The sequence below is a fragment of the Melopsittacus undulatus genome, chromosome 7 (genome assembly GCF_012275295.1).
Source record: "Melopsittacus undulatus isolate bMelUnd1 chromosome 7, bMelUnd1.mat.Z, whole genome shotgun sequence".
Lineage (NCBI taxonomy): Eukaryota > Metazoa > Chordata > Aves > Psittaciformes > Psittaculidae > Melopsittacus > Melopsittacus undulatus.
The window spans coordinates 43,275,103-43,300,934 of record NC_047533.1 but is presented as its reverse complement, the minus strand read 5'-3'; the positions used below and the strand labels follow the sequence as shown (position 1 = coordinate 43,300,934).

Genomic DNA, 25,832 nt, shown 5'->3' with positions numbered 1-25,832 from the left:
TTAGACATTCAAAGTCCTACGTAATTGCTGGTAAACAGAATGTAACTCTCTTGCATAGTGTCTTGCAGCAAGATTAGGTTTTTCCATGCCAGTCAGCTGCAGGACTGTGGTTTGTTTGGTTGGTTTTGTATGTAGTCTTTCTCACTGAGAAGGTATTATGGTATGAGTGATCTAATTATGCTGATCTTCATTTTTGGGGTCCTGAGACATGGCTCTTCCTTCCCCTTCCAGTGAAACTTGAAAATAATGTATGTAAGCCTTCTAGGTTCAGTGCAAGTTACTGGAAAGCTGCCTTCCATGCTGTATACCAGGGAGGGTTAAGGAAAGCATTTTGAATGGAATAGACAAATTATTGTAACAACAAGAGGAGCAAAACATATTTTTGGCTGTAACTGGTGAAAAATGCCGGAGCTGATGTTATGTCCATCTGTTATCACTTCATTCAATCTAAGTCAGGATTTCCTGGCATTCATCTAGACAGAGGCAATGGACTTTGCTGTTCATGCTATAGCACCATTTGGTTGATCAAGCATGGCTTCTTGTGTATGTGTTCTTTCCCATATCCTTGCCAGTTGGATAAATCAGAAAATTTTCACAAATATTCAGTGTACATAGTTTTCCTTCATTCCCTTCCTGAATATTGCAGACTGCCTTTTCAGTAACAATCACTATTTTGAGGGAATCAGAAAATGTCTTGTTTTTACAGCAGCTTAACATAACCACTTACAGAGGACTTACCAATGTTATATTAGGTGATCAAAAAATCCTGGGCCACTTCAGCTCTGAGCACTGCTGGAGAGCCACATCTGATGTGTTTGATTTCACATATTATGAATATGGAAGGATGCACATAGAACTGGGTAATTCTCAATCTCTTTTAGTGAAGTCATGCTGCTGAATATACACTTCAGAGTTAGTTGCAACTGGCCCTGTCTGAAGCAATTTCCCTTAAAAGGCAAGCATGGGTCCCTGGGTAGCGCTTGCCTCTAGCCCTGCTCGAGAGCATTCTCTTGTGTGGTGCGAGTGCGTGTTCAAGAACAAGGGAGAGGAGGGTATTTGTAGTGCTTTCTACGTCCCTGGAGGGAGTACCCTAAACTTACTTGACTGTAAAGGTTGAGAGAGAATGCCATATCCTCTGAAGTTTACAAAACCCTTCTGTGAACATAGCCTTTTCATAGCAGGAGTGGAGGAAATATGCCAAGAAATTGTTTATGTTAATATATGGGTGGTTTTAGTTACTTTGTGAGAAGGTGTTTGTGTGTCTTTCAGCAAAAGATTATTTTCCAGTTAGCTATAAAAAAATGGGGGGGGGGGATGTTGAATACCAAATGTTCTTATCTCTCTAAATATATGTAAATGCCAACTGACACAATATCTAATCAATAATAGTTGGGGTTTTGTAATTTTTAATTCTCATGTTTGAAACTGTTCCTTTGAACAGAGGCTTGAAAGCTGCATATGGGCTTTTTCTTATTAAATAATAAAAAAAATAGGGCTTTAGAGAAGAGGGAGAAGGAACAGGAAAGAGCAGGCAACCAAACCCATGCCTCAGGATACCCGCCCCTAAGGTGTGGTAGTGATGTCTGTGCTGGCCTGCTCTTTTACACAGGAGCTGAGATCTATCGGTACTTTCATACAGCTTTGAAAAGCAGTAGTGTTATAGATACTACATTTTGCTTTGTGTTATTGTTCCGAATTCTTCAGATGTGCAACATGTAGTTTTTTCTTCTGTTCAAGGGAAGGTAGGGAAAAGCAGAGGCAGTAAAGCTGGTAGGATAAAAGATTTCTATTCGTCTCACTTTCTGGCAGAGGCAGTTCTCAGACGTGCCTTGGCAGTGTGTATTTAGTAGCTGTGCTCCTGGATGCTGGCCCAGTCACATGGCGCCGCTGGAACAAGTGACATGGGAATGATGCATTAGAGCTGAGGCCTGGCGTTGCTGCCAGAGGAGGTGGGGTGGCCCTGCTGGCCAGACGGCCTTGCGCCCCGGTGCTTAGCAGAGATGCTGGACCGAGCACCGCAGCTGCTGCTGTTTGGCTCAGCCTGTTTGAGTCCAGTGGAAGCTGGATGTTGGTTACAGGAGATGCCTTTAAAAAGATAAACGGGGGAAAAAACAGACACAAACACCAAACCCTGAAGAGAGTTAAATTAATAAGTAAACCTTCAGTTCTTTGAAATGATAAAGATTAGTACTATGAGAAAATTTCTGCAAAATATTTGACTTAATTTAGATGAATTGAGCTCTCCTAGCTGTTAGAAGCTGGGGGGGGGGGGGTTCCGGGGGAAAGTGGGATGGAAGGGGAAAAGTTGATTGAGACTAAACAAGACTTTCTGTACTGAGGGAAGGATGAGGTGGTGTGATGCACAGATAGACTCCACAACTAGTTAAAGTTGTAAAGTAGGTATGCTTTTATTCAGCGCTGAGGTGCATGGGGATAGCTCCTCCAAAGCATGCACACCTCAGGTTTGTTCTCCCTTTACATTTATACTCTTAAGGTATACATAGACATGAGGTTGCTCAATCCACCTATACATATTTATTATCTATCCCGGCTTCGTATTATAAAGAGCTGGAAGGTCCTTTGCACCTGCGCAGTGCCCCTTCTGGTCATGGGCAGGGGTCTCAGGATGAAGTAAATGAGTCTTCCTCTTGTGGGTAGGGGTCTTCAAGATGAAGTAAATGAGTCTTCCTCTTCTTAAACTTTACACCTTTTTAACCTTCAGACATGGCCTTAGGGTCTGGTCTGCGCCCAGTCTGCTTCTCCCCCGCTTCTCAGTAGGACCAAACACCTGTGCTTTTGTCATGGTCCTAAGATTTGGGCGGTGCCCAGTCTGCCTCTCCCCGGCTTATCAGTAGAACCAATCATCTGCTTTTGTCCCTTGTCAGTAGAACTAGCATCTGCTTCTCCCCCTCCAGCAGTAATCAATGCCTTGGCAAGATGGCAATGGCAGGTACTTAGGACAGACAATACTTTTGTTTAAGCAAAGGAATTCCTTTAACCCCCTTGTACAATTTCTCTGTATTACCCCCCTGTACATTGGTTACCCCTGTATCAGGTGGATCTAGGGTACTAACATTATTGCATACTTCACCTTTCTCTTTTCAAAGTCCTAGTTTAGCAAAAATAAACACACTTTTCTTAATGGTAGAACACAAATATATGCAATTTTTTTGTGCAGTTACTAGTCTTGAGCTATTCTCATTGCTAATGAGGAATTCAATTTCTGGGGCTAGCAACTGAGAGCACTGTCTTTGTGCTGTTTATGGTACTACTTCAAACACTTTTTTTTAAACACTGTTTTACATTATCACTGAGAGACTGTATGAAACCAGCTCCCAAACTTCTGACTTGTAGATAAGCCCATGAACAATGAATCCAACCTTACGAAAGTTGACCGAGTTGTGAAACACTTGTTTAATAGGTTGTTCTTGATGTTTGAGGAAAGCTGATGTGTGCAATTTAAGGTGACTTTAACTTGTATAGTTCTGTTCCCTTGCCTCTCTCAGGTGCATGTGGTTTTTGTGGTCTTTTTCTGTGCATGTGTGTGGTGGTATTGCTTTCTAGCAACAGAGGATGAAAAAATGCTTCCAACCTTGCAAAAATCCAGTGTATTTTCCTTCCCTAAGCAGGGAGTTTGTGGAATTCTAACTTTTCAGTGAGCAAAAGTATCGGACATTGTTTGGCTTTTCATACAGTAACATACAGAATTATCTTAAAAAAAAAAAGGACTTTTTTTCCGGTGATCTGATATAAATAACTTTATTTTACTTTGCCAGAACTCTTTCAGAAAAACTGGATTGAGAGAAGTGCTGCAAATAACATGTTCCTTCACTTGTTGCATGACTAATCTGCAATGTATCCCGCCTAACTTGTGTGAAACTAGTAACTATGTATCATGCTTGAACAAGGTGGTTCACCTGAGGTTAATAGTTCTTCACCATATTAGGACTACTTTAAACAATTGTGGAAAAAGAATGTGGTGTGGCATCAGCACAGCTCTTTCATATCCAAGGTTTTAAGAAGAGGAGGAGCAGTGCATGTTAAATGCTTCAAACTGGGATGGAGGAAGGGAACCCACATCTTCCACATAACATATTCTACAGACTAAAGAGGGAAATTTGTCATTAAGCTATCCAAAATAGATTCCACTTCACCTTTAAACATGTGTTTTGGCGCTCATTCTGAATGTCTGGGTTGAAGGCGTTTTTTGTATATCAGTTTTGCTAAGTGTGTTTTGCAAAAACAAATGCTCATTGAAACAGCAGGTATGATTCAAACTTTCTGTCTTCCTATGTTTCTCTAGCCTGCTTCTAAAAGCTGTTAAGAAATTAAAACCATACAGAGGGTTCTGCAAGTATTCTGTTAGATATGAAAACAGTGCTTTATTGGACAGCTGTAACTTATACAGAATATTAGTCTTAATTAGGTAAGTCCATCATATATATTTCCTCTTTCCCCCACCCCACATTTTCTTCCTGAACTATTACCTTGAGTTGAAATAATTTCAGCAATTGTCTTGCAGTGGAGATGAAGGACAGGAAATGACCTACAAACAAGAGCAGGTGACATGCTGTCACATAGCCTAGAAAAAGTGATTGAACTCTGCTTCCCAGAGGATTGTATCTGGAGAGCAGGACACTTTCTTCCATTTTCTGTATTACCTACTTCTTGGTCTCAGGGTGTTTGGGGTGTTTTCTGTGTGCGGGTGCACACTTGCTTTTTATTGTTGTCTTCTTGTTTGTTTGTTTTCCAGAATCTGTTTTGTGGATTTTCAGTGGTAATTCCCCAGGTATTTTTGGATTTATAGTATTCCACAGATGACTTCACCTACAGATGAGGCAGTGTTGGGAAACATGTCTGTTTAGTGAGTTTACAGGAGTTCCCAGTCCTAGAGTATAATGTAAATCCGATACTGTGGTCATTTAACTGAATGTTTCAGGATTTTGTTTTGGTGGTTTCTGGTTGGTTGGTTTTTCTTTTCTGCTAGGGGAAAAGACCGGACTAAGTAAAGGCTGTCAATTGCTGTTCTTAGTCCTAAGTGTAGGAACCTGGCCATTAGCTATGTGTTTCATTTGCACTTCAAAGGTGACCGGGAACAGTGATGTTTAAAGTAGTTTTTCTCAATGAGGTGATGAGTAGGAGTCACCCTCTCCTAGATCGTTTGGGTAACTTGAGAACAGGCCAAAACTTTTCACTTGTTTCCCTTGCTTGTGGGAAGGAGTGATTGTGATCTAGTACTTGTCATTACTCTCGGGATTGAAACTGAGCTTTTTTTATTGTTATTATTCCTGTGGGCTTCCCTTTGCAACCGAACAAGTTGTTCAACCTAACCTTGCTCTAGTTTTCTGCTTGACTTTTGCCCAGTGTTTAGAGGTTGGGGTTTACTGAGATTACAAAATCCTTTTAAGAAGGCTGCTGTGCCATTTAGCAGGTAGCACGTCGCACTGGGTTTTGAAATCTGTGTTTTCTAACTCTAACGCTCTATTTCTGGGTGACCATTAGCGAAGTTATTTTCCCTTTTTAATCTGGAAGGGAAGTAGCGCTATGGCTGTCATTAAAATGTCTAGAATTTTACTGGTGGGGGGAAGCTGTGTAAAACATGAATTATGAACAGAGAAGTATGCATCACTTTTTTTTTTTAAAGTAGGGATGGGAAGAGGACTTTGTTCTGCAGTGGAATTACCCAAGCCTGAACAAAACGTCAGCTTACTTCGTTCTGTTTTCTTGGTCAGGAATATTTTAATAGATGTTTCTGTCATCGGTACTGCCATTAAATTGTTTTAATAAGCACATGACTATAAATTCTCATCAACCGATTTGATATCTGTGACAGACTTCTTTTGGTTGGTGTTTTCTCTTCTATTTAAAAAAAAAAATACTTTTCCAAATAGTAGCTTCAGGTTCTCGGCCAAGTGCAAATGCTGTTTGCCCTTAAAAGTAAAAGCATTACAGCGCAGGGCACCTAGTGTGCTTCTTGGTGTTCGTCCTTTCTTTAAACTGATAACCATATGGCGATGATGGCAGATGCTTATTTACTCCTAAACTGTATGAGGTTGCTAGGGGTTGTCAGATGACACTTGCTCACATGAGGGCCATTAACAGGGTGTTGTAGCCAGTGTTAGAACAACCTTGCAACTAAGGGCGAGTCACTACAAAAGCAACTATGCTTTTTTTTTTTTTTTTTGTTTTAGGAGGCCATATGGTTCAGTCTTGTGACTACATAATTGCCAGCTACCTAAATCACATACCAGGAAACAAGCATAGTTAAAGTCAATATTAGCTGTTGTATCTGCTACAGCTTTAAGCCAGGCTTGGTAGGAAAAAACCCTAGCAGCAGCAAGAGCAAGTCTACGGTGGCTTCTGAAACTTGAAAGTCATGTCTAATCCTCTGTCTGGAATAATCACAGCAGTACGTTAGCTTCAGCTGACTCCTGCATTAATGGCTTATAGAATATCTGAAGATCTCTTTGCGTTTTTTTCTCCTAACAGGAATTGCAGCAGACTGTGCTCCTGTGTAGGGAAGAAAGCCAATGGTAAATTACCATTGTTAATGGTTGATCTATAGTAAAGAAATCTGCTTGAGCCTGTCTGTTCAGTGGGTATTTAGTTTCTTTGAGGGACCTTTACAAGAAGATTTGTAACAAAAGAAAATGTGTGGGGGTACACCAAAAGCTACAAATGGCACAGGGGGGCAAATAGAAAAAGCAAGAAACAACAGCGATGTACCACTTGGAAATAATCTCTCTTGTACCAATTTGGATGAAAGGATTAGAAAGTCTTTGAGAGACCGAAGTGTCAACTGTGTGAGCAAAGTGACTAGATGGCTGCAAAACAGGTATGCATGTGACTTTTTCAATATATATAATTTTTGACAGAAAATTGATGTTTTCAGTTGATATTAGATTTACGATCATGTGCCTGAAAGACTGTTTTGTAAATAATTGGTAAAGTTCTGTTAGAAGCGTATTCTTGATTGTGATGGTGACTGAAACTCCAGAAAGCTTCCACTGTTGTTTGAAACACAGTTTGTGTTCCTGACTCTGATATATAAGATTTATGTATACGCAAACTGAGGCTTGAAGGATAATTTCCTTTCTTTTTAGTTAAGGCTAAATAATCTTGCCTTCTCTTTCTAGCTTTCTAATTGGTTTCTCTTAATTTTTTGCCACCTCCTGTGTTAGTGGGTCAAGTAGTAACAGTGCACAGAGCAGATAGGAGATAATGCTGTGAAGTGGGGGGCATAATATAGAGGGGAACCCTCTGCTTTATGTGTAAATGACCTCTAGATCAAACATTACATAAAAGTAATCTGGAGTATGAATAGTGATTATTTGACTTCTGTGACATCTTTATCATATGTGTAGCAGCATATCTCCAGTATCTGAGTGTCTATTGCTACATAACCATGTTGAAAATATGGTTCAGGGCAGCTTTTTCCTACCTTCAGGATTCCTGATCGAAGAAGCAGAAGAATATAGACAGATACCTAAGGGTATAGATATGTTTAAATTTTTTATTTATTTATTTCTCTAGCCTATACATGGTGCACAGAGGTAGTGAGTGGTTAGTAATTTTCAAACATGCTTTAGGGTCAGCTGAAGTAGGTTTTGAATATAAATTAATAGGTCACCCTTCAGTTATGCATGCCTGCTGAGTATTATAAAGGTGAACCAGAAGCTTCTTTTGTAAAGATCAGTATTTGGAGATCTGTATTAACTGAAAATACTGATTCAGGGCAGAATAGGGCAAATGTTTTGTGACTTTTTACCACAAATAAATTACTCTGCTTCCCCCTAAGTAAGAGAGATCTCCTTGCCTCTGTCTCGTAACTGTAATGGAAAAAATGCTGTACAAGCCAAAGGAAAGTAGCTTATGCACCATTGAAAAGAAAATAAAGCATACCTAAGCTTAATAAAAAATTCGGGGAGAAAACTTGGAGTATCTGTAAGCTGTTCTGGACTTGTGGCTTTCTTTAAATAAATAAATAAATATGTAATAAATAAAACAGTACAGATAATTTTTTTATTATCCTTAGACCTGATTTTCCTGTTGTATGAATGTAGACAGCTTGATTTTACTTATTTTGATTTGATGTTTGTTCAGTTCTAGCATCTTCCATGTGCAGGAAAGATCCACTCTGAAGGTGAGGTTAGATAAGCTGAGCTGGGCAAACAGACTGCTGATGCAGAAGGGAGTAATTCCATTGCCACCTCTTTCTTTCTGGCATCATGCCATTGTACTTTTTCCCCTTCTGCTGGCCTTGGCCTTTCCAATCCTTCTTGAACTGGCTTCCGTTAGGGAGTCAGTTCAGCGTACTGAGCAGGCAGAAAATTGACTTGGGGAAAGAAAACTCAATTAACATTCTAACTAGCCTCAATACTTATTTGAAATGCATAGGGAATGTTTTCTTTGTGCCCTTTTCTAAAGGTATATAGCTCCACGGATGAAGTGAATTAGAGTAACTCATGCTGCCACCAAGAGGTGGAGGTTCCATTGCCTTCTACATCTTTCCTTTGTCCAGCTACATTTCTGATCTATGTCAGTGTGCTGGGACAAACTTCTGCTGCAGCAGAGAGTTTGGTTAGTTCACAGAATAGTCCAGCAATTACGGGAGTAGATGTGTAACAGGAAGGGTCACACAGTTACAAGAAGGAGAGAAAGCATATGTGGGGCTCTTGTTTTTGTTGTCAAATAAGAAAACATTATGTTTGGTCAAAATAGCCACATTTAATCTGAAATATGAACATCTGCAAAATATGATATTTATTTGAGCTAATTTTTAAGAATGTGAAGGACTTGGTGTTACTAAATAAGCAAGAAGCTGATATGGAGATAACCCTTTAGGGTTTTGTCTTTTATGAATGTGAAGGTAGAGCTGATCAAAGAAGTCAGTGTCCTGTCTGTATTCTCCAACACTGCTTCTAGGAGATGATCCCACTCTCCCAATTTTGGGGGCTGTATATTGTGTGGGCTCGCTTAAACATTAAAAGGTGTAAGTACTGTGAGTAGTGCTCATTGACTTTTGTGGCAGGGAAAAACATCCCAGTCATCAAGTAGTCTTGGGCCTTGTGCTAGATTCCACATGGAAGTTATGGGACTATAGGCTTATAAGGTGGTATGAATTGCCTATAGGTATACCTGATCTTATCAAATGAGGTTTTAGTAGGATGGGTCTCTTCTTTAAGGACTGCTGCAAGAGCTGCATATATGTTCTGGGTAATGCAAAGCCTGAAAGGAAAGAATTAAAGCATGTTTTATATTTTGTTAGCACTGTAAGAAGCATTATCTGAAGTTACTTCCCTAGATTTGGTTTATTAGTCACACAACACTTTTTATGATAGATTTATGTAACTTCTCTAGCTTGTTGCCGTCTGCTACTAGAATCTGTTTGAAGTTCTGAAAGATTACAGCAGTCTTTAATTCTAGCATGCTGTGTGGGAAAGGCATCTCAGCAGGTTATGTTGAATTCTACTTCAGTGTTTGTTATAACAGGTGAACTGGATTTTATACAGAGATTGGCGCCACATGAGCAACACAAAATTTGCTTTAGTACAGAAAAGTGGCAGTTCACCTGTTCATACAAAACCTAAAATTATGCAACACAAGAACTGAGCATGCTTTTAGCAGCATGGGCAGATGCAGGGCTGAATTGTCTCAGTCTGTGCCTAAAATCAATCTTTCTCAGTTTAGGTTTGCAGTCCTGTGGTTTGAACTATAGATCTTGCTGTGATGGTCCTGAAGATAAATAAGGCTTAGTTCTTGCATGCAATTTAAGTTGAGGCCATAGAGACTTACCTTTGTTGTTAAAAGGGCTGAAGACCTGTGACCTTTTTAAGAAAGCAGCATAGTTACTTCAGGTGTTGTCTGTTGTAGAAAGTGTGTAATTAAATAGATAGCTGTATAACTGAAGAGGGATCAGTATCTGGTGCTGAAGAGCATCAGGTTCATGCGGCAGACTAGAACAAAATCTATTGATGGCTCTGACTTCTCTTGCATTCTGTATAACTGGATTTTGTAAGAGCTTTGCACAGGCAGTGGGCTGAGAAGCTAGTAACAGACTCTTTAAAACAGATGGTGTAGTTGCAGCTCTCTGTATATGTGAGGTGTGTAGGATCTTTGTTGGGCAACTATCAACAATGGTATCAGGTCTGATCTCATGCAGGTTAACTTAAGACTGTGACTCCCTTTGAAAGGGAAGACTTGAAAAGAAATCTGCCTGGCACTCCTAGAATTTTGGAGGTAATGTGCTACATATCAACAAGTTTCCTCAGTGTTGGTGGCAAAACAGCCTTTAGCATCGTTCTATGATATGGCTTTGATGTGTACTGAACCCTTGTATATTATGCACATAGAGTATGCTTGTATCAGAGTACCTTACAATAGAGATTGTTATCTAGCTTGTTCTGTCCCAAGGTATTTAAAAATAGAATAGAACCTTCTGGCTTGATGAGGTCATACAGCTTTAAAAAAAGGGTGCCAAATTCAGGCTTATTTATGACTGTGTAGAGAGTTGATGTCTGAAATGCATGATGAAGCGCAAAGAAGAAAGAAAGCTGGCTTTACGTATAATTATTTTAAATTTGCAAGTCTCTAAGTGTGCTCCTAAAGCAGTTGCCCATGGTTACCTTTCTGACTTTAGTAGGAGTTTATGGTGTTTACCTTCCTATTGATTTATGGCTATTAACAGAGCATGGAATAAGATAAATAGTTTCAGAAATTCTTGTCTTTCAGCTGTGTAGAGTTTTTATGCTCTTCCCTCAATTTTCTACCTGGCTTCTCTGTAGGACATAGTTTGGGAAAATTCCAAAATGAAACATCCTTTTGTCTGGGACATCAGTGTGGCTTTGACTGAAGTCTCTTAGGCAATTTGTTCAGCCAACAACTATTAATAACAGTTGTACTCTTACCCCCTAGATGTGGTCCATTCAGGTCAGGGATGAGGCAATATGACTGAGTACCAGTGCTGTGTGACACTGCTTTGTGCAATAGTAGGTTTCTTCCATTCATTCCGACTTTTCAGCTACGTATCATGAAAAGCATATTCTATAGCTGAACCTGAGGGCCAGGCAAACCTCCGTGCTCTAATGTGCAGTCTGACTCCCTTTGGAATTAGGAAATAAAGTCTCTTGCCATTACAGCAGTGATCAGGTCTGCATCTCAGCCCCCTGCAGTAATGCACGGAAGCAAGTTTTGTGCCGTGGTGTATATCTGAGGAATGGAGAGGTTCTGGCTTGAGAGTTGGTTTGCTTCAGGTTGAATTTCAGTGGTATCTTGTCTTCAATTTATTAATGAGTTTCGTCATAATTACAGATCAAGCCTCGGTAATCTATGATTGCTCTGTGAACCCTAAAACATCCCTAAAAGAAACCTAAAAGAGGAAAAATAATGGAACAACAGAAACCTTGTCTTTCAGTTACAAGAATTAAACTTTGGAAGATAATAACTTAAACTGACAGGAATAGATCAAAAAGAATTTGTCTTAATGTTGTTTAGATGACAGAAGGGTGAGGGAGGGTGTAAGCCTTGAGTTTGTGAAAGGCTATAATAAAGAGGACGGTAATCTGTTATTCTTCATTGCCACTAAGTGAATTGCACAAAATAGTACACCTGCCTTGCAATGAAGATGCTCCAGATTTTGAAGAAAGGTTGAATAAAAACTATTCTGGTTATGCCTGTCTATGTATCAGTGACACTGGGCTGAGATGCTTCTTTGAGTTCCTTTTTGGCTGGAGTTCTGTGCTTATAGTCTGATTCTTGCAAAGGCTGAGTAAAAGACATATTTGTTGAATACCTATTTGTTCACTTAAAATTTGTGCTTACTTTTCAGGCTTATTTAATATCTTGTGTTTATAACCTGCAGCTGGTCCACTTCAGAGTTTGACTTGAATGAAATCCGCCTGATAGTTTACCAAGACTGTGAGAGGAGAGGCAGACAGGTTTTATTTGATTCCAAAGCAGTCCGCAAAATTGATGAGGCTGTTGTTCAGGTATGAAATGCTAATATTTCATTTGTCCTACTGTTCTTTTCTTTCCCTTCCCAAAAGCAGGAATTTTAATATGACAATGTGAACTTCTTAATCTTACTTGTGATCTTTCATTTTATTTCAATTCTGCAATAGCTGCAACAAGAGTGTTAGGTTCCAAAAAGGCTTTGAACACGTTTGGTATTTGTAATATAAATATGGTGTTAAAACTTAGATCTGATTTGCTTTCAAGCAAATCAATCCATGCCCCTCTAAACTGTGTATTTCCTTAGCCTTTTTAATGTCAACTAGGATTGCTTTTTTTGTTGTTAGCCCTGGTTGTGCAGTCCCATTGTTCAAGTGATGTTCATCATGTCTGTAAGTGTGCTTGTCTTCCTTTGGTGTTTTGTTTATTAAAGTTGTTATGTTTTTTGTGAATTCAGATAATTTCAATTTGGCTAACCATGCTGTAATGTGTAAGACTGATGTAGGGCAATATATGGCCATGTGAGTTTTGGTGACACATGTAGAAGCAAGAGTAGATGCTGTCAAGATGCAGATTCTTTGTGCTGTACTTAGACAATACCAATGTTTTACTTGTCTTAAAATCAACTGTTTTGTGTTTGTTTTGTTGGTTTTTGTTTTCTACTAGCTCATTGTTTTATATTTTACATTGAATTATTTTGATCTGGTTGTTTGGTTTGAAACCTTTGTACAAGCAGCAACTTCAGCCTGTCAGACTAGCATGGTTTATTGTAGCTACATACAGATGACTGTGATTTGTAGAAATTCTTTATGAAGGTGCTTAAAACCCAGCAATCTCTATTTCAGTCACAGTGCAAATATGCCATTGTGCTAAATCCGTAAGACTGAGCATCATCAGCTGATGACTGATCATCTGCTTAAGAGGGTAAATGGGTCAGAGTGGTCTGTTAATCTCACTCCCACTCACCTCCCCCTCCACCCCAAATCAGGGGTGTTTTGTATCTTAAAGTTGGTTTAAAACGTGACATGTGAGGAAGAAATATATTTCTGGCTTCATTTAAATATTCAAATTATTTCTCTTGCTTGAATACATTAAAAGTTAATGACAAAATGTTCTATCAGAAACTCTATGCAACACTAGCATAGAACCTTCCTCATAACACGTAATAAGGGCTATAATCTTTTCTAGCCAGACGGTAATCTAGGTGCTCATATAAAACAACCAAAGCACTTTGAAAAGCATGCAAACACATAGATGTTACAAGTGATCTTCAATGTTGGCTATTTGTCTGGCATGTTATCAAATGGCAAGCCTAAGACTAGATTCATTTAAAGTTAAGGCAAGATTGGTCACAAGCTCAGTCCTGTTAAAAGAATGTGTGTATGTATGTGTATATTATGCATTTATCCATTTTAGTGATGGACTTGGCAGCCCTGGGTTAACGGTTGGATTTTATGATCTTGGAGGTCTTTTCCAACCTAGTTGATTATATGATTTTCACGGAATACAGTAAAGCTTATTCACATTGAGTATTTAAATAGATTGTTTGGCTTTAAAGTATACAGTAAACTTACCTTGGGGAGCTAACAGGTCTGTATTCCATTTAACCATATGTTTGTTTAATATACTACATTTATTTTCAGTGTTTTTGATCTAATCTCCAGTTCTTTCTGTAGATGGTGTGTGTCAAACCACTTTTTTAGGCATTTTTTATCAATAGCTCATTAAACATGTGACTACTGACACTGGTGCATTTCTAAACCCCTAATGACAGTCACACTGGAATTAGATAAGCAATAGTACATGAATACTATTCCAGGAAAAAAATGCACAAAAGGAGTGCAAATATAAGATAAAATATAGATGTCAGGATTTTACTTTTTTAACAGGCTAGTAGGCTTTTTTTTAAATGGGTAAAGGAGCTTGTTTGTATATATTTTTTTAAAATGACTGATCATCTGTTCTGCTTTTCTTGGCTTGTTCTTCCTCTTCTGCATCTTTTTTTTTTTTTTTGTTCATTTCATCATCTTGTCATCATGCCAGTATTCTAAAACTATGTTTATTGTGCTGTAGTGTTCATCTTAAAAATCAGTCTTGTGGAATATTGGATTTTACTTGTATTTCTATTTAATTTCCTGTTATCCTTCCTTTCTTATCTTGCTGAGCCAAAATACATGACGTAAATTTAGCTATTGAGCTTTTTACTAGCAGCTAGTTTATTACTATTTCTTTTACCTGCTTGCTTGCTTTCTTTTCTGTAAGCTGTCTACATGTACCTTGTTAACATTTGAAAAAAGTTCTTGATCTCTGCTGGTACATGTCCCTGTTGAAATAAAGCTATGCTGGTACAAAATGAGACTTAGAAAAACACATTTCATTTTGATGTGCAGCAAGTGAATGAATGTTTACATTAATACATGTCAAATGTATGTTAACTTAGGGATTTTGAATTTCTTAAGCTTAAGTGTGAGAGGGAAGCTTTCTAAGACTTACTAAGCAATTTTCGTTGCTGCAAAGTTATAGTTTTGCTCCCTTCATATAAATTGTTTCAAGTGCCTGTGAGAAGTGTGTTCAAAATAATGCGGTGGTTTTAAGAAACATCTAATGGACATTAAAATTGAAAAGAAAAAAAAAACAGCTGTCAAAGGAAACAAACTCTAACTGGGTTTTGTTCAACAGAACTGTTAAACTCCAGTGTCTTATGAAACATGTACAAATAGCTTTAATATAATTGGTGTCATTCTGAGACTTCCTTTACACCTTTCTGTTGTTAAAGTGACATCTTAACACTGACTTGGGAGTAAACTTGAGTTAAACAGTCAGCTGGATTTAAGCATTTGCTTGCCTATTTCCTTCTTTAAACAAAGGTTTAACAAATAACTTTATAACCAGGTACTTGTACCAAATGATGCTTTATTCACCCCTTGTTTGTGTGTGCTGCTCTTCTGTTTAAGAAATTTGTTAATCATTTGAGCAGCAAAAGTTATATGCCATTTCAGTGATTGTGTAAATGATTACAGAAATCAATTTGTAAGCAATGAACAAGTTCAGGTTTTGTTCACATAAACTTTGACAAATGTTAAGACAGAGGGATTCATAATAATTGTGAATGGTCTTCCAGTGAAACTTTGACGAATAAGTCTGTGTGTGACACTATGAAAACTTGTCTGACAATACAAATATGAGAGTCGTTCTGCACTTTCTCTGATGCTGGCCTTTTAAAAAACATCTTTTAAATCTGATACCTATTTTTTGAACCCAATAAGTAACAGAAATAAGAGATACTCTTATCTGTAGTTGAATAAAAATCTTGTTATGCTATGTTTGGAGGTGGGAGTTCTCATGTTTGCTTTGTCTTCACCATATTGCTCTATTTTGACACAGAAAATGGTAGAGGATGCTTCTGTAAAGACTTCTGCCAAGAGCTGCCAAGCAAGCAATGGGAACAACAATATTTCTTCAAATAGTTCCTCTATAAACTGCATGCACAGTATCAAAGAACAGATACCGAAGTATCAGGTAATGTTCATTACTTTTCTTGCTTATATTTATCCATTTTTACTGAAGAAGGTTGTATTTAAAAGCCTTAACTTACATGCATTGGATGACTAGTTTTATTTCTGGTGCATTACAATTTAATCTGAACCTTGTGATATCTGCCCTGTCTTTAAGTTGTTGTAGGCTAAGAACATGTGGGTATATCTTAACCTTTTGGTCTATATTGGTCTTATCTTTGAAAGAGTTACAAAAGATGTAGCACTATTATTTGTGAAGGTCATAACAAGCACTATACTGTTCTCTGTGCTTGGTTTGAAAGATTTCTATCTATGCTTCAGGTCAGTTCTAAAGAACATGTTGAATGTGGTATATTAAGAGATTGTCTTAATTAATATATTAATATAATGAGTATATTAAGATTGTCTTATTAGAACATGAAATCAAGAGAACTGTTTTTCAGGTACTCTGGCTGTTTTTCAGTAAAAACATAAACATTTCATCTAGAAAAATATTTGCTATTGCAGACCAGTCTTTGGAACAAAATAAAAAAAAAGTCTGATTATTCTTAGAAACACAGTCCTCACTAATATTTAATCAAAAATATTTCCAAGAAACTTTCTGCAAGGGCAGGGTAGGAGAGCTTACTCACTTGAATAAGGTCAGTTTAATGCTTGGGCATCCAGATTACAGGGTGTAAGTCCTGTGGACACCTCCAGGTTACATCGAACACTGTATATGGGAACATTGCTATTTCTTTGCAAATACAACAGATCTTTATTTCTCCTTGGTTTTTTTTTTTTTGCCTTTGGAGGTCCCCCTGCAGGCAAGAGTAACAATGCCCATCTAGTGAGCAGAACAGAGTATGTCTTCCAGCTGTAATTGCTTGTACTTGCACTATGTTAAAACCATGTAGGATCTTAGTCTGTATGGAGAAGCAGAACTTACTTGTAGTCTTTATTCAAAATGTAGCACTAAGGCACTATATTAGATAGTATGCCAACTTATTATTGACTTTGCTCTTCCCATCTTCTTGTTTGTATAGTACACCAGACCAGCCTCTGATGTCAACATGCTGGGAGAAATGATGTTTGGCTCAGTGGCAATGAGTTACAAAGGCTCCACCTTGAAAATTCACTATATACGGTGAGTGTCCTTTTCTGTGATGCACTCTCTTGTCAGGCACTTGGAATTGATGACTCACTGAAATGACTGTTTATCCTTTCAGCTCTCCCCCACAGCTGATGATAAGTAAAGTCTTCTCAGCCAGGGTAGGAAGCTTCAGTGGAAGCAACAATAAGTAAGAACTTTATTTATATCTTTTTTTTTTTAATTCCCTATCCAATGCAATTGGCTTTTATTTTTTTATCCTTTTGTAGCCTGTCTGTCACTACTTCTAAAGATGACTTATACGAAGTGGAAAACCTAGTAAAAAATACGAAATGGAGATTGTGGAGAAGGATTCGCTTGGTAGATCCCAGCCAGGCCACCCACATTTAGAAAAATAAAATCTCTGAGTTTCTGCTTCTTTATTTGCCCAGGACGTGTAATAAATTTCAGAGGTTAGGTGCTATGGACAATCAAAGCCTCTTACCTCTTCCTGCTGCCCCACGGGTGAAAAGGGGGTATATGCCGAGAAACCTTTATGTCCCTGTACTCCACTTCTGTTTCCTTCAGCAGTGAAGATACAGTTTCTTATCTGTTCTATTTTTCCTTGTCCCAAAACTGAGCAAATGTGAATAAACTGAATCCCAAGGTGTGAGGTAGAGAAACTTCCAGTAAATCAAAGGGGAACCTATGTAGAAAATAAATGTCTGTTTCCTTACAGTTTCAGAAAAACTTACTTGAGTTTGTTTGTAATCTTCAGCCCTCTTTTTTTTCCATAAAATGAGCCTAATTGTCAAGCTAATAGTAATGCCTATTGATCACATTCTTAAGGAATACTGACTTTATTCACACTTTTTAGCTTACAAGATAGCTTTGAATACATCAACCAAGATCCTGGCCTGGGAAAGCTGAGCTCGAATCAGAATGGTTTGGGAACCTGTCGCAGTGGAAGTAACTTAGGTAAATATTTTCAGGTTCTGTGTCTTTCTGACAACATGAGGCCATCTGTTCATTCAGTTTGGTTTTTTCCTGTGCATCACCTTCTTGTCTGTGTCTTTATTTTAAACTTTTTTGCATTGCGTTTTCTCTACGTTGCTTTTGTTTCCTAGGTGTGTTACAGCTGTGTAGCAGCAAACTGCTGCAGGGTGTGTCTGAAGGAGGTCCCCTCCGGCTCATCCGCAGTGCTTCTTTCTTTGCAGGTTTGTGTGGAATGCCAGCCACAGTGTGACCCATCCATATGCACACACAAATCCAGCTCCTTTTGAATCTTTGCAGGACATACATAACCACTCTATAGAAACAGAAGGGGCTAAAATACTGACAACAGTTACATCTGGCTTATACTTAAAAATTCTTCCTGCTGAAAAAAGCTAAATTAATTACTTTTTGTTTGTATTTATTTTCTAATTCATGTGTTTAATTTTAAAGGTATTGCAGTGTTTTTGATGATAAATGAGCCCTTATGTTTCTTAGAGAGCTTATGTTTCCTGGCTTATAGCTGGTTTCTTGCTAGTGTGCAGGTGTCTTGGTGGTGTACAGCTTTTTCTTCTCTTACCTCTTGCTGCTATTTTTTAATTTGGCAGACATTCAGAATTGATTCTTGAGTTCTTGGGAGGCTTTAAGATTTGGGTTGGATTTTTTTTTTCTTAATATCTATTTCTCTAATTATCCAAACTTTGATGTAGTTTTAAGTCTTCTTTTACAGGCTTACTGATGACCCATGCAGATCTTAGGCCTAATTAGTTCTGGTAATTGCAAAAATGTGAACTGGAATACCAATGCAGTTTCTTTGTGAATCTTGCATGCTCCTTAATTTGAGTGGCTCTGCACTACTAACATTTCAATGTAATACAGCATAGGCTAAATGTTTCTCACTGTGAGGCTTTGAATAATAAATCTCTGCTTGTGGAGTGAATCAGAAGTTTAATGAACCTCCTATTTGACTATTTCATTATGATGTTAACCTGCATAAAATTAGTCTTGCACACGCAAAAGAATGACAACAGTGACAGTTGGGGGGGGGGGTATCACCAGCCCTCATTTTCAAAGCGTACATGATTTCTGCTAATGTAGACTTTGTTCATATTCTTAAGCTTATTAGAGATGTTTTACAGACTGGGGCAAATAGCCACCTTCCTCCAGTAACACAGTACTCAGTATGGGAATACTGTTTGCTGCCATCTCTGCTCACACCATATTGTTTATTTAGGGTGACAGTACAGGATGTAACTTTGCTTCTTTATGACCTTTAAATGTAAACATTTTTTTTAAATGCTGACAAATAGTATGATGAGTTTTGTAATATTTTCTATTGATCTGATCTGTTTGTTTTAGCACACAGCACGCCTGTTGATATGCCTAGCAGAGGACAAAATGAGGACAGAGACAGTGGCATTGCTCGGTCAGGTATCTGCTGTCTGACTTGTTTGCCTACTTTTGCAATTACGTTAAAATTCTTTGGTGTAGTGATTCACCTGAAATGTAGGCACCTTATGACCCAGAAATCCAAAATATTTTGGATCTTCTGAGTGGTTTTCCTTCTGCTTTTCCCCAAGCCTTGATGTGAGAATATTTATAGTGAGGTTCTTTGTTTACAGCAATTATTTTCTTGGTTTTCAACCAATTTATATTATGGAGAAAGAACTGACTCAAGCCTTTACTAAAGCAAGGAAAGAGATGATTTGTTTTGCACTGAATAGGAAAAGGAGGACAGGAGATCTGTCTTCTGTCATTGGAGGTCAACACATCTTATGACAGAATGCTTCTAATGAGAATAAGATGACTTTTAATATGTGCTAGTTGGGAATATCTGACTAAGAAAATAATATCTCCAGGCAGCAAGATTTACTTAAAATTTGTCTTTCCTGTTGCAAATGAGTTATGTGAGGAAGATCAGCAAGCAAGAACATTATTTTGGGGAAATTGTTCCCAGTTAGAGTATGAAGAAAAATATTTAACACTCTTTGTAATTCAGTATATGTGGGGTTTCTTGCTTTCTTGATAGCATCTCTGAGCAGTCTTCTGGTCACTCCTTTTCCATCTCCAAGCTCTTCATCATCGTCTTCTAGCAGCTACCAACGTCGCTGGCTCCGCAGTCAGACAACCAGCTTAGAGAACGGAATTATTCCAAGGTGGTGAGTGCAGCACCTTTCTTCTTACACCAGCTGTTTGGCAGTATTTTAAGCTAAACAGAGCTTAAGCCTCTTTTTCTTTAGAAGTACAAATCCTGTTATTAAATGCTCTCAGTTCAGTCTAAGTTCTGTGTGTGTTACATAAGATTGCCAGTATAAAGACAGATCAAGTTCTGGCTGCATAAGAACTACAAGGCCTGATTTGAAATATTTTATTGAGCATATAGGCTGTGTCTGAAGCCACATTCTGAGAAGTAAAATAGAAGTAAATAATTTCTGAAGAAGCAGAGCATCCTGTTGAAATGAAAGGTACAGTAACAGTACTGCTGCAGTAATTACATTATGCTATGATGAAGCCTGACTAGTGAGCAGTTACTGAAATTTTGGAGTAATAGCCCATGACAACTCTCTTGGCTGGTACAGGATGTTCCTCATGTGACTTCTGCCAAAACAGGAAGGAAAAAAAAAGCAGTGATCAAAAAGCTTGGCTGCTGGTTCGGAATTTTATTAGCTTTTGTAGCTCAGTGGCATAACAAAGCATGGAATGTAGCAGACCTTTCATAGCTAATAAGCAAATTCTTCCCTTGACAGTTACGAAATACAAATGGTTCTTGATTATCTGCTCATATGTACTCATCTACCTGCACACAAAGACAGCATGGAATTAATGCAGAGCTACAAGAAATTCCTGCTGTTTGGCCTCTTTCCCTCATCACTGTTTTCAGTTAAGTGAAGCTTAAAAGCTGCCAGTTAAAATATGTGGTCAGTAAAAAGAAAACCAAAACCTTTCTAAAAATACTTCTCTCCCTAGTGTCCATACTGAAAGCTTTTTCCTGGATATTCTTACAGAATAATTTTCAACATTAAGAATAATGCAGTAATGCTAATGTAGCAGTCATGCTTCTTAAATCATGTTTGCAGTTGAGAAAAAGCTAGTAAGCATTTTCCTTTCAGTAAGTTGAAGTAATTTTTAATCTAGTTTCCTAAAGAAATAAGGCTAAAAGCAGTGCAAAAGTTAAAACATCTAGGGCAAATAAGATAATTTCATCTCAGTTCAAAAAGTGGCCAAAGTTTCACAAACAGAAATTTCCTCAGTGCTACTAAAGTAACAAACACTTTAGAGGAAAGTAGCCTTTTTGGGCTGCTGCTTCACTGTAAGGACTAAGTTGTTTTTCTTCCACATTGGAGAATGTATGCTGGGGAAAGATATTGGAAACGGGGTATTAATATTTCCAGTATCTAGAACTACTCTTGAATTGTAATTCTTTCTAAGCCAAAGTAGATACTTGTTTTCTGATTACTTGCTAAAAAAAACAGTAGGCTCTTGGTTGAATACTTCAGTGACAGCAGAGTTTGTACTTCAGTTTGTACAGCCAAGATTCTACAGTCTCTGTGACTTATATTTTAGGCCAGTAGCTCAAAGAAAATGAGCTGTCTAGCTGGAACTCCATGTAGTCAATTGGCAGGCAAGATAGATTAGCAGCTTTGTTGAAAAGGCTTCTCTCACAGACCTAAATTCCTCAATTTCTGTTCCTGGGAAGCAGTACAAAAACTTGTGATGTTTCTTAGATGCTGACTGACCATCCTTTCCCAACTTCCTTGGGAATTTGTGTCTCTGCATGCAAGTTCCTGAAGTTCAAATGAGGTTATGTTTTTGTCTTGAACTCTGGTTTCCCACAAATTTTTTTTACTGGGTTTTATTGTGTGTGTTTTCCTGTATTCCTGAACTCATACCTCTATGATGAGAAACTTTTGAATGTTTAGCTTTGTCAAACTCTGTAAACCACTTATTTTTAGAATGAACTTAGAATGAATGCTTAGCATTCTGGCTTTCCTCTTGTTAATTGCTTCATAGTGGTCTATAAATGCCACAGGCTCCATTTCAAGATAATTCTAATATGAAAAGCCTTCAAGCTTTTAATTACCACTCACTGATACTGCAGTCTTGACTTACAAAGAAACTCCAAACCCAAGCTATTTCCATATAAGCTGCTGCTCTGAATGTCTCCATTTATGTTCTAATGGTTTCCTTGTCTGTACTTACCCTTCTTCCCCTATAATTTCCCAGAGGATTAAAAGCCATTATTCTATTTAGATTCCTTCCAAAAGACACTTGATCATACTGTGTTATTTATTGAAGTATATACTTTTTTAGATACCTTTTTTTCTTTTTTTCTGTGGAATTGATCAAGGAACTTTGAGCAAGAAAAAGTAATAGCTTTGTAAATCCAGTAACATCAATATTCACCACTGCAGTGGAAGTATTTATGGAGGAGCAGGATGAGGGGATTGCCACCTTTTTGTGTAATAGCAGGAAAACTTATGCTGGGCTAAGACTTGTGGATATCATTCAAATCAGTTGCCTGTGTAAAGGACTAGCTTAGAATTTTGATCAGGTTGCTGTTGAACTTGTCTAATTGAGTTTTGAAAATGTAAAAGGATGGGGATTACACAGCCTCCTTGGTCCATTGACCATTTTTTTACCCCTTTGGCATCATCTACAGACTTACTGAAGGTCTGTTTTGATCCACATGCCAGGCTGATAACCAAGAAGTTGAGCAGTGTTGATCCCTGTATCAACCCATGTGTAATATTGAAAAGTGGCATAACTGTTGAAAGAGATGTGCCAGAACCATCAAGTGGATAAACAGAACCTGGGGAAATAATAATGGTTGTAAAATAACCACTGTTTGGTTTTTTTGGGTGGGTTTGGGGCATTTTTTTAGCTGAAAACATTTCATTTTAAACTGAAGTATGTGTAACTTTCAGCTAGTCACACATGTATTTGTAGGCGTTAAGTTTGTGTTTTCACAGTAATTACTAAGTGGTGACATTTAGTCTTCTGTTAAAATAGAAAGTTTTATTTTGCATGGTTAAGTGTCTTAAACATCCATTTTAAGATGCTGGAGCAGCATAGGTACCATGTTTCCCAACTTTGCTAATGAAGAGCAGTATAGACTGAAGAGCATCACGAGCAGGAGCGTGAGTGCTGGGTGCAGTTCAGAGCTCTGAAATTACTTTTAACCTTTATTGCTAATGATTTTGTGCACTGTGTCTCCATTCTATTAATCCCCTTTAAAGTTAAATCCAGAAGGAGGGATTTTGTAGAAGCTGTGTTTCAGAGGAAGCTGTTACACTACTTTAGGAGCTGACCTCTTCAGGGATTGCCTTCCTCCTATCTGAGCAAGCATTGGTCTTATCCATCAAAATGTTGGGTATCCTCTGTTCAGAGACAGGTGATAGCAAAGTCTTCTGTAGTGAGTCAGAGTAGCCCAAGAATGAATTATATTCTACTGCATAGAGAAATAGGGATAGAAGACAATTTACCTCTCAGTACATTGGTAACTGTCTGAACAAATCTGTCTTACAGGTCCACTGAAGAAATGTTTAGTATGGCTGATGAAAGCTGCAGCTCCAATCCTGCAATAGTCCGGAGGAAAAAAATTGCAATCAGTATAATCTTTTCTCTGCCTGAAAAAGAAGAAGCACAGAGAAATTTCCAGGATTTCTTTTTCTCTCACTTCCCTCTTTTTGAATCTCACATGAACAAGCTGAAATATGCAATAGAAAAGGTACAGAATACTAGTTTTGTCTTAATGTGGAAAAGTGTCAAACAGCATGAAGTATTCTAGAATCTGATAGATTAAGAGTGGGAGAAGGTGCGTGGTTTTGAGCCTCCCTCCCTCCTTACACATGTAGTCTTGAGCCTGAGCCCAGAGAAGGAATTCAGCATTTGCTGAAAGAGATGCAGTTTCTTTTCTAGTCAGAATAAGAATTGAGAGTTTTATGGTATGGGTGGTTTTTCTTTTTCTTCCCTTCTTACCATATTTCACTGTGAGGTTTTCTTGACTTGGCAGAGACTGTGGAAATTATGGTTTCATGCAGTCACTTAAAAAGAGGCACAAAATGTTTGTTGCTGTCTTCTCCATACTCCCAAAAAATATTTTCTCTCCCTATGCCCAGTCTCAGGGATTGGCCTCTCATGAGGCGGAGGGAGGTTGGCAGCTATTGACGTCCTTGAGCGGCTGTGTAGCACTGGGGCTAGACCTTAATTATTTTGACATGTTAATGAAGCTTAAAAAGATGAAGAATGCGAATCCCTTAAGAAGCTGTTTTGTGTCTTTAACTCTTAATCAAGGCCATGATCTCATGTAGAAAAATAGCAGAATCCAGCCAAAGGGTGCAGGTTTATATCAGCCGTGTCATGGATGCCCTGGGAGAATTCAGGTGAGTTAACAGAATTCTGAATTACAAGGAGAGCTCTTGTCATGCCCCTCTTAAGATATTTGTCATTTCCAGTTATAAGCAACTGAATGCAGGGTCTTGTAATTTAGCCAGTCTTGATGTTAGAGTGAATGAATTTTCTGTGTTGGGTATTGGGTAAGTGTTTTTAAAAACCTATAGTAAAACCAGCTAAGCCATTTTCAGAACAAGAGCAAAAATAGTTCTGTTAAGCTCAGCTATAGCTGTGGTTGTCAGTCTTTAAGATCTCATCAGGAGTTGGCTTCTGTTGATGCCTGCGCAGATGAATGGATTGACTGTTACATTTACGCAGATGAGTTGCCTACTCCCAGCCATAGAAGCCGAACAGTAACCTAAGTTGCTGACAAGACAGTTGCTGTCAAAGACCACAAAGGTTTTGGTACCTAAGAGAGGAAGTATGGCTAGAGGCCAAGAAAGGGAGGCTAGGAGAGAGAGAGACAAGTCTTTGGTGGGATGGAGTTTCTGTAATGTCTGGAATGTGGAAATGAATCACTGCAATGAATAGAATAGGTTCTATTCCCCCTCAAAATGATTTCTGAATCATTTTTCTGAATGCAAATGCAAGAGGAAATGCAAGAAAGGGAAGACATGTGATTCACATGTAGACACTTAGTTTCTGGTATACCAAATCAGACTTGTGTTCTGGGGCACAAGTAATTACTGGTAATTACCCGAAGAATAAAACTCTTCCAGTTTGTTCAGTCTCCTAGATCTTACAAAAAAAATCAATAAAAATCAGTGGACAACAGAAGAGGTAAGGGGCTACTTTTGTTTGCCAGATTGAAATGGGCATGTTAACACTTCCTTTTGTGGATTTTTCTTTGAGCAGAGTTACCATCTGGAACCTATATTCTGTTCCAAGGATTGCAGAGCCTGTGTGGCTCAATATGATGTCCAGCACCCTGGAAAAGAGTCATTTATGCCAACGTTTTCTGAAAGAATTTACATTTCTGATAGAACAGATCAACAAAAATCAGTAAGCTTCCTCCACCCTTTAAAAAAAAAAAGCTTTCGTGCATCCCAGTGCATGTGTTAAAGCACTTAATGGGACATTCTTTTGCTGGTGTTACATTGGTCGTATTCTTTTTTCTAGGTTCTTTGCTGCTTTGTTAACTGCTGTGCTGACATACCATCTGGCTTGGGTTCCAACAGTAATGCCGGTTGACCATCCTCCCATAAAGGCCTTCTCCGAGAAGCGCACATCGCAGTCTGTGAACATGCTGGCAAAATCCCATCCATATAACCCTCTCTGGGCACAACTTGGTCAGTAGGAAATGGAAAGCTTCAGACTTCACTATAACTAGCACGTTCTTGTGTTCACTTCTCTTATTTGAGCTCTTTGTGATCCAGATCAACACTTACAGATGTACCTGGCTGTAAGCTGGGCAGAGCTACTGTAAAGACTGACTACCTGGTTAAACACAGAATTTGGAGGCCAGCTTAAATAGCCTGAGTTCTGTGCTTTTTTCCCTGGTCCCTCATTGTCATCCTCTGTTACGCTGCCTGGCTAAGTAACTTGGTATAGAAGTATTAAGATGGTGCAAGTACTGTGAGTAGTCTGAGCAGTTTGGGAAGAACAAGACTGGATTGAGGAGTTTTCTGGGCCCTGGGGGCCATTTGTAGTTGAAACTGTCCTGGCTACCTCTTTTCATCTCTTTTTCACAGAGCTAGTCTGGACATCAAGATTAAGAGTGAAGTCTGGCAACTGGCACTACCTTCATTAATTCAGTTATGTGAGTGGGCTTGGGCCAAGATATTCTTTCTGTGCCAAGGTCCTCAGGCTGTTCTTGGTCAAATATCTTATAGCTTTTAAGTTATTTTGATGCAGGGGATTAAGTAACTGCTTTCAAATGAGTAGGTAAGAGCTGAGAGAATAATGTTGCCAGT

General features: G+C 38.4%; 1 protein-coding gene across 6 annotated transcripts in view; it reads left to right on the top strand.

Moving 5' to 3' along the window:
* Nucleotides 1-25,832, top strand: part of FNIP2 (folliculin interacting protein 2) — a 51,158-nt gene that overhangs the window by 10,419 nt on the left and 14,907 nt on the right. For 3 of the 6 annotated variants that reach the window (XR_004080549.2, XM_013129012.3, XM_031048745.2), the window contains exons 1-13: nucleotides 6,613-6,835; nucleotides 11,861-11,987; nucleotides 15,334-15,468; nucleotides 16,490-16,590; nucleotides 16,673-16,744; nucleotides 17,411-17,511; nucleotides 17,661-17,750; nucleotides 18,886-18,957; nucleotides 19,556-19,685; nucleotides 23,053-23,254; nucleotides 23,821-23,909; nucleotides 24,775-24,921; nucleotides 25,039-25,208. Coding sequence is in view for 5 of the 6 variants with exons in the window: in XM_013129012.3 (XP_012984466.2) it covers nucleotides 6,651-6,835; nucleotides 11,861-11,987; nucleotides 15,334-15,468; nucleotides 16,490-16,590; nucleotides 16,673-16,744; nucleotides 17,411-17,511; nucleotides 17,661-17,750; nucleotides 18,886-18,957; nucleotides 19,556-19,685; nucleotides 23,053-23,254; nucleotides 23,821-23,909; nucleotides 24,775-24,921; nucleotides 25,039-25,208 (1,621 nt within the window). In the remaining variant the exon portion in view is untranslated. Of the gene's footprint in view, nucleotides 1-6,612; nucleotides 6,836-11,860; nucleotides 11,988-15,333; nucleotides 15,469-16,489; nucleotides 16,591-16,672; nucleotides 16,745-17,410; nucleotides 17,512-17,660; nucleotides 17,751-18,885; nucleotides 18,958-19,555; nucleotides 19,686-23,052; nucleotides 23,255-23,820; nucleotides 23,910-24,774; nucleotides 24,922-25,038; nucleotides 25,209-25,832 lie in introns of those variants that run through there. The other 3 variants (XM_034064630.1, XM_031048744.2, XM_034064631.1) reach the window with 3 other exon arrangements.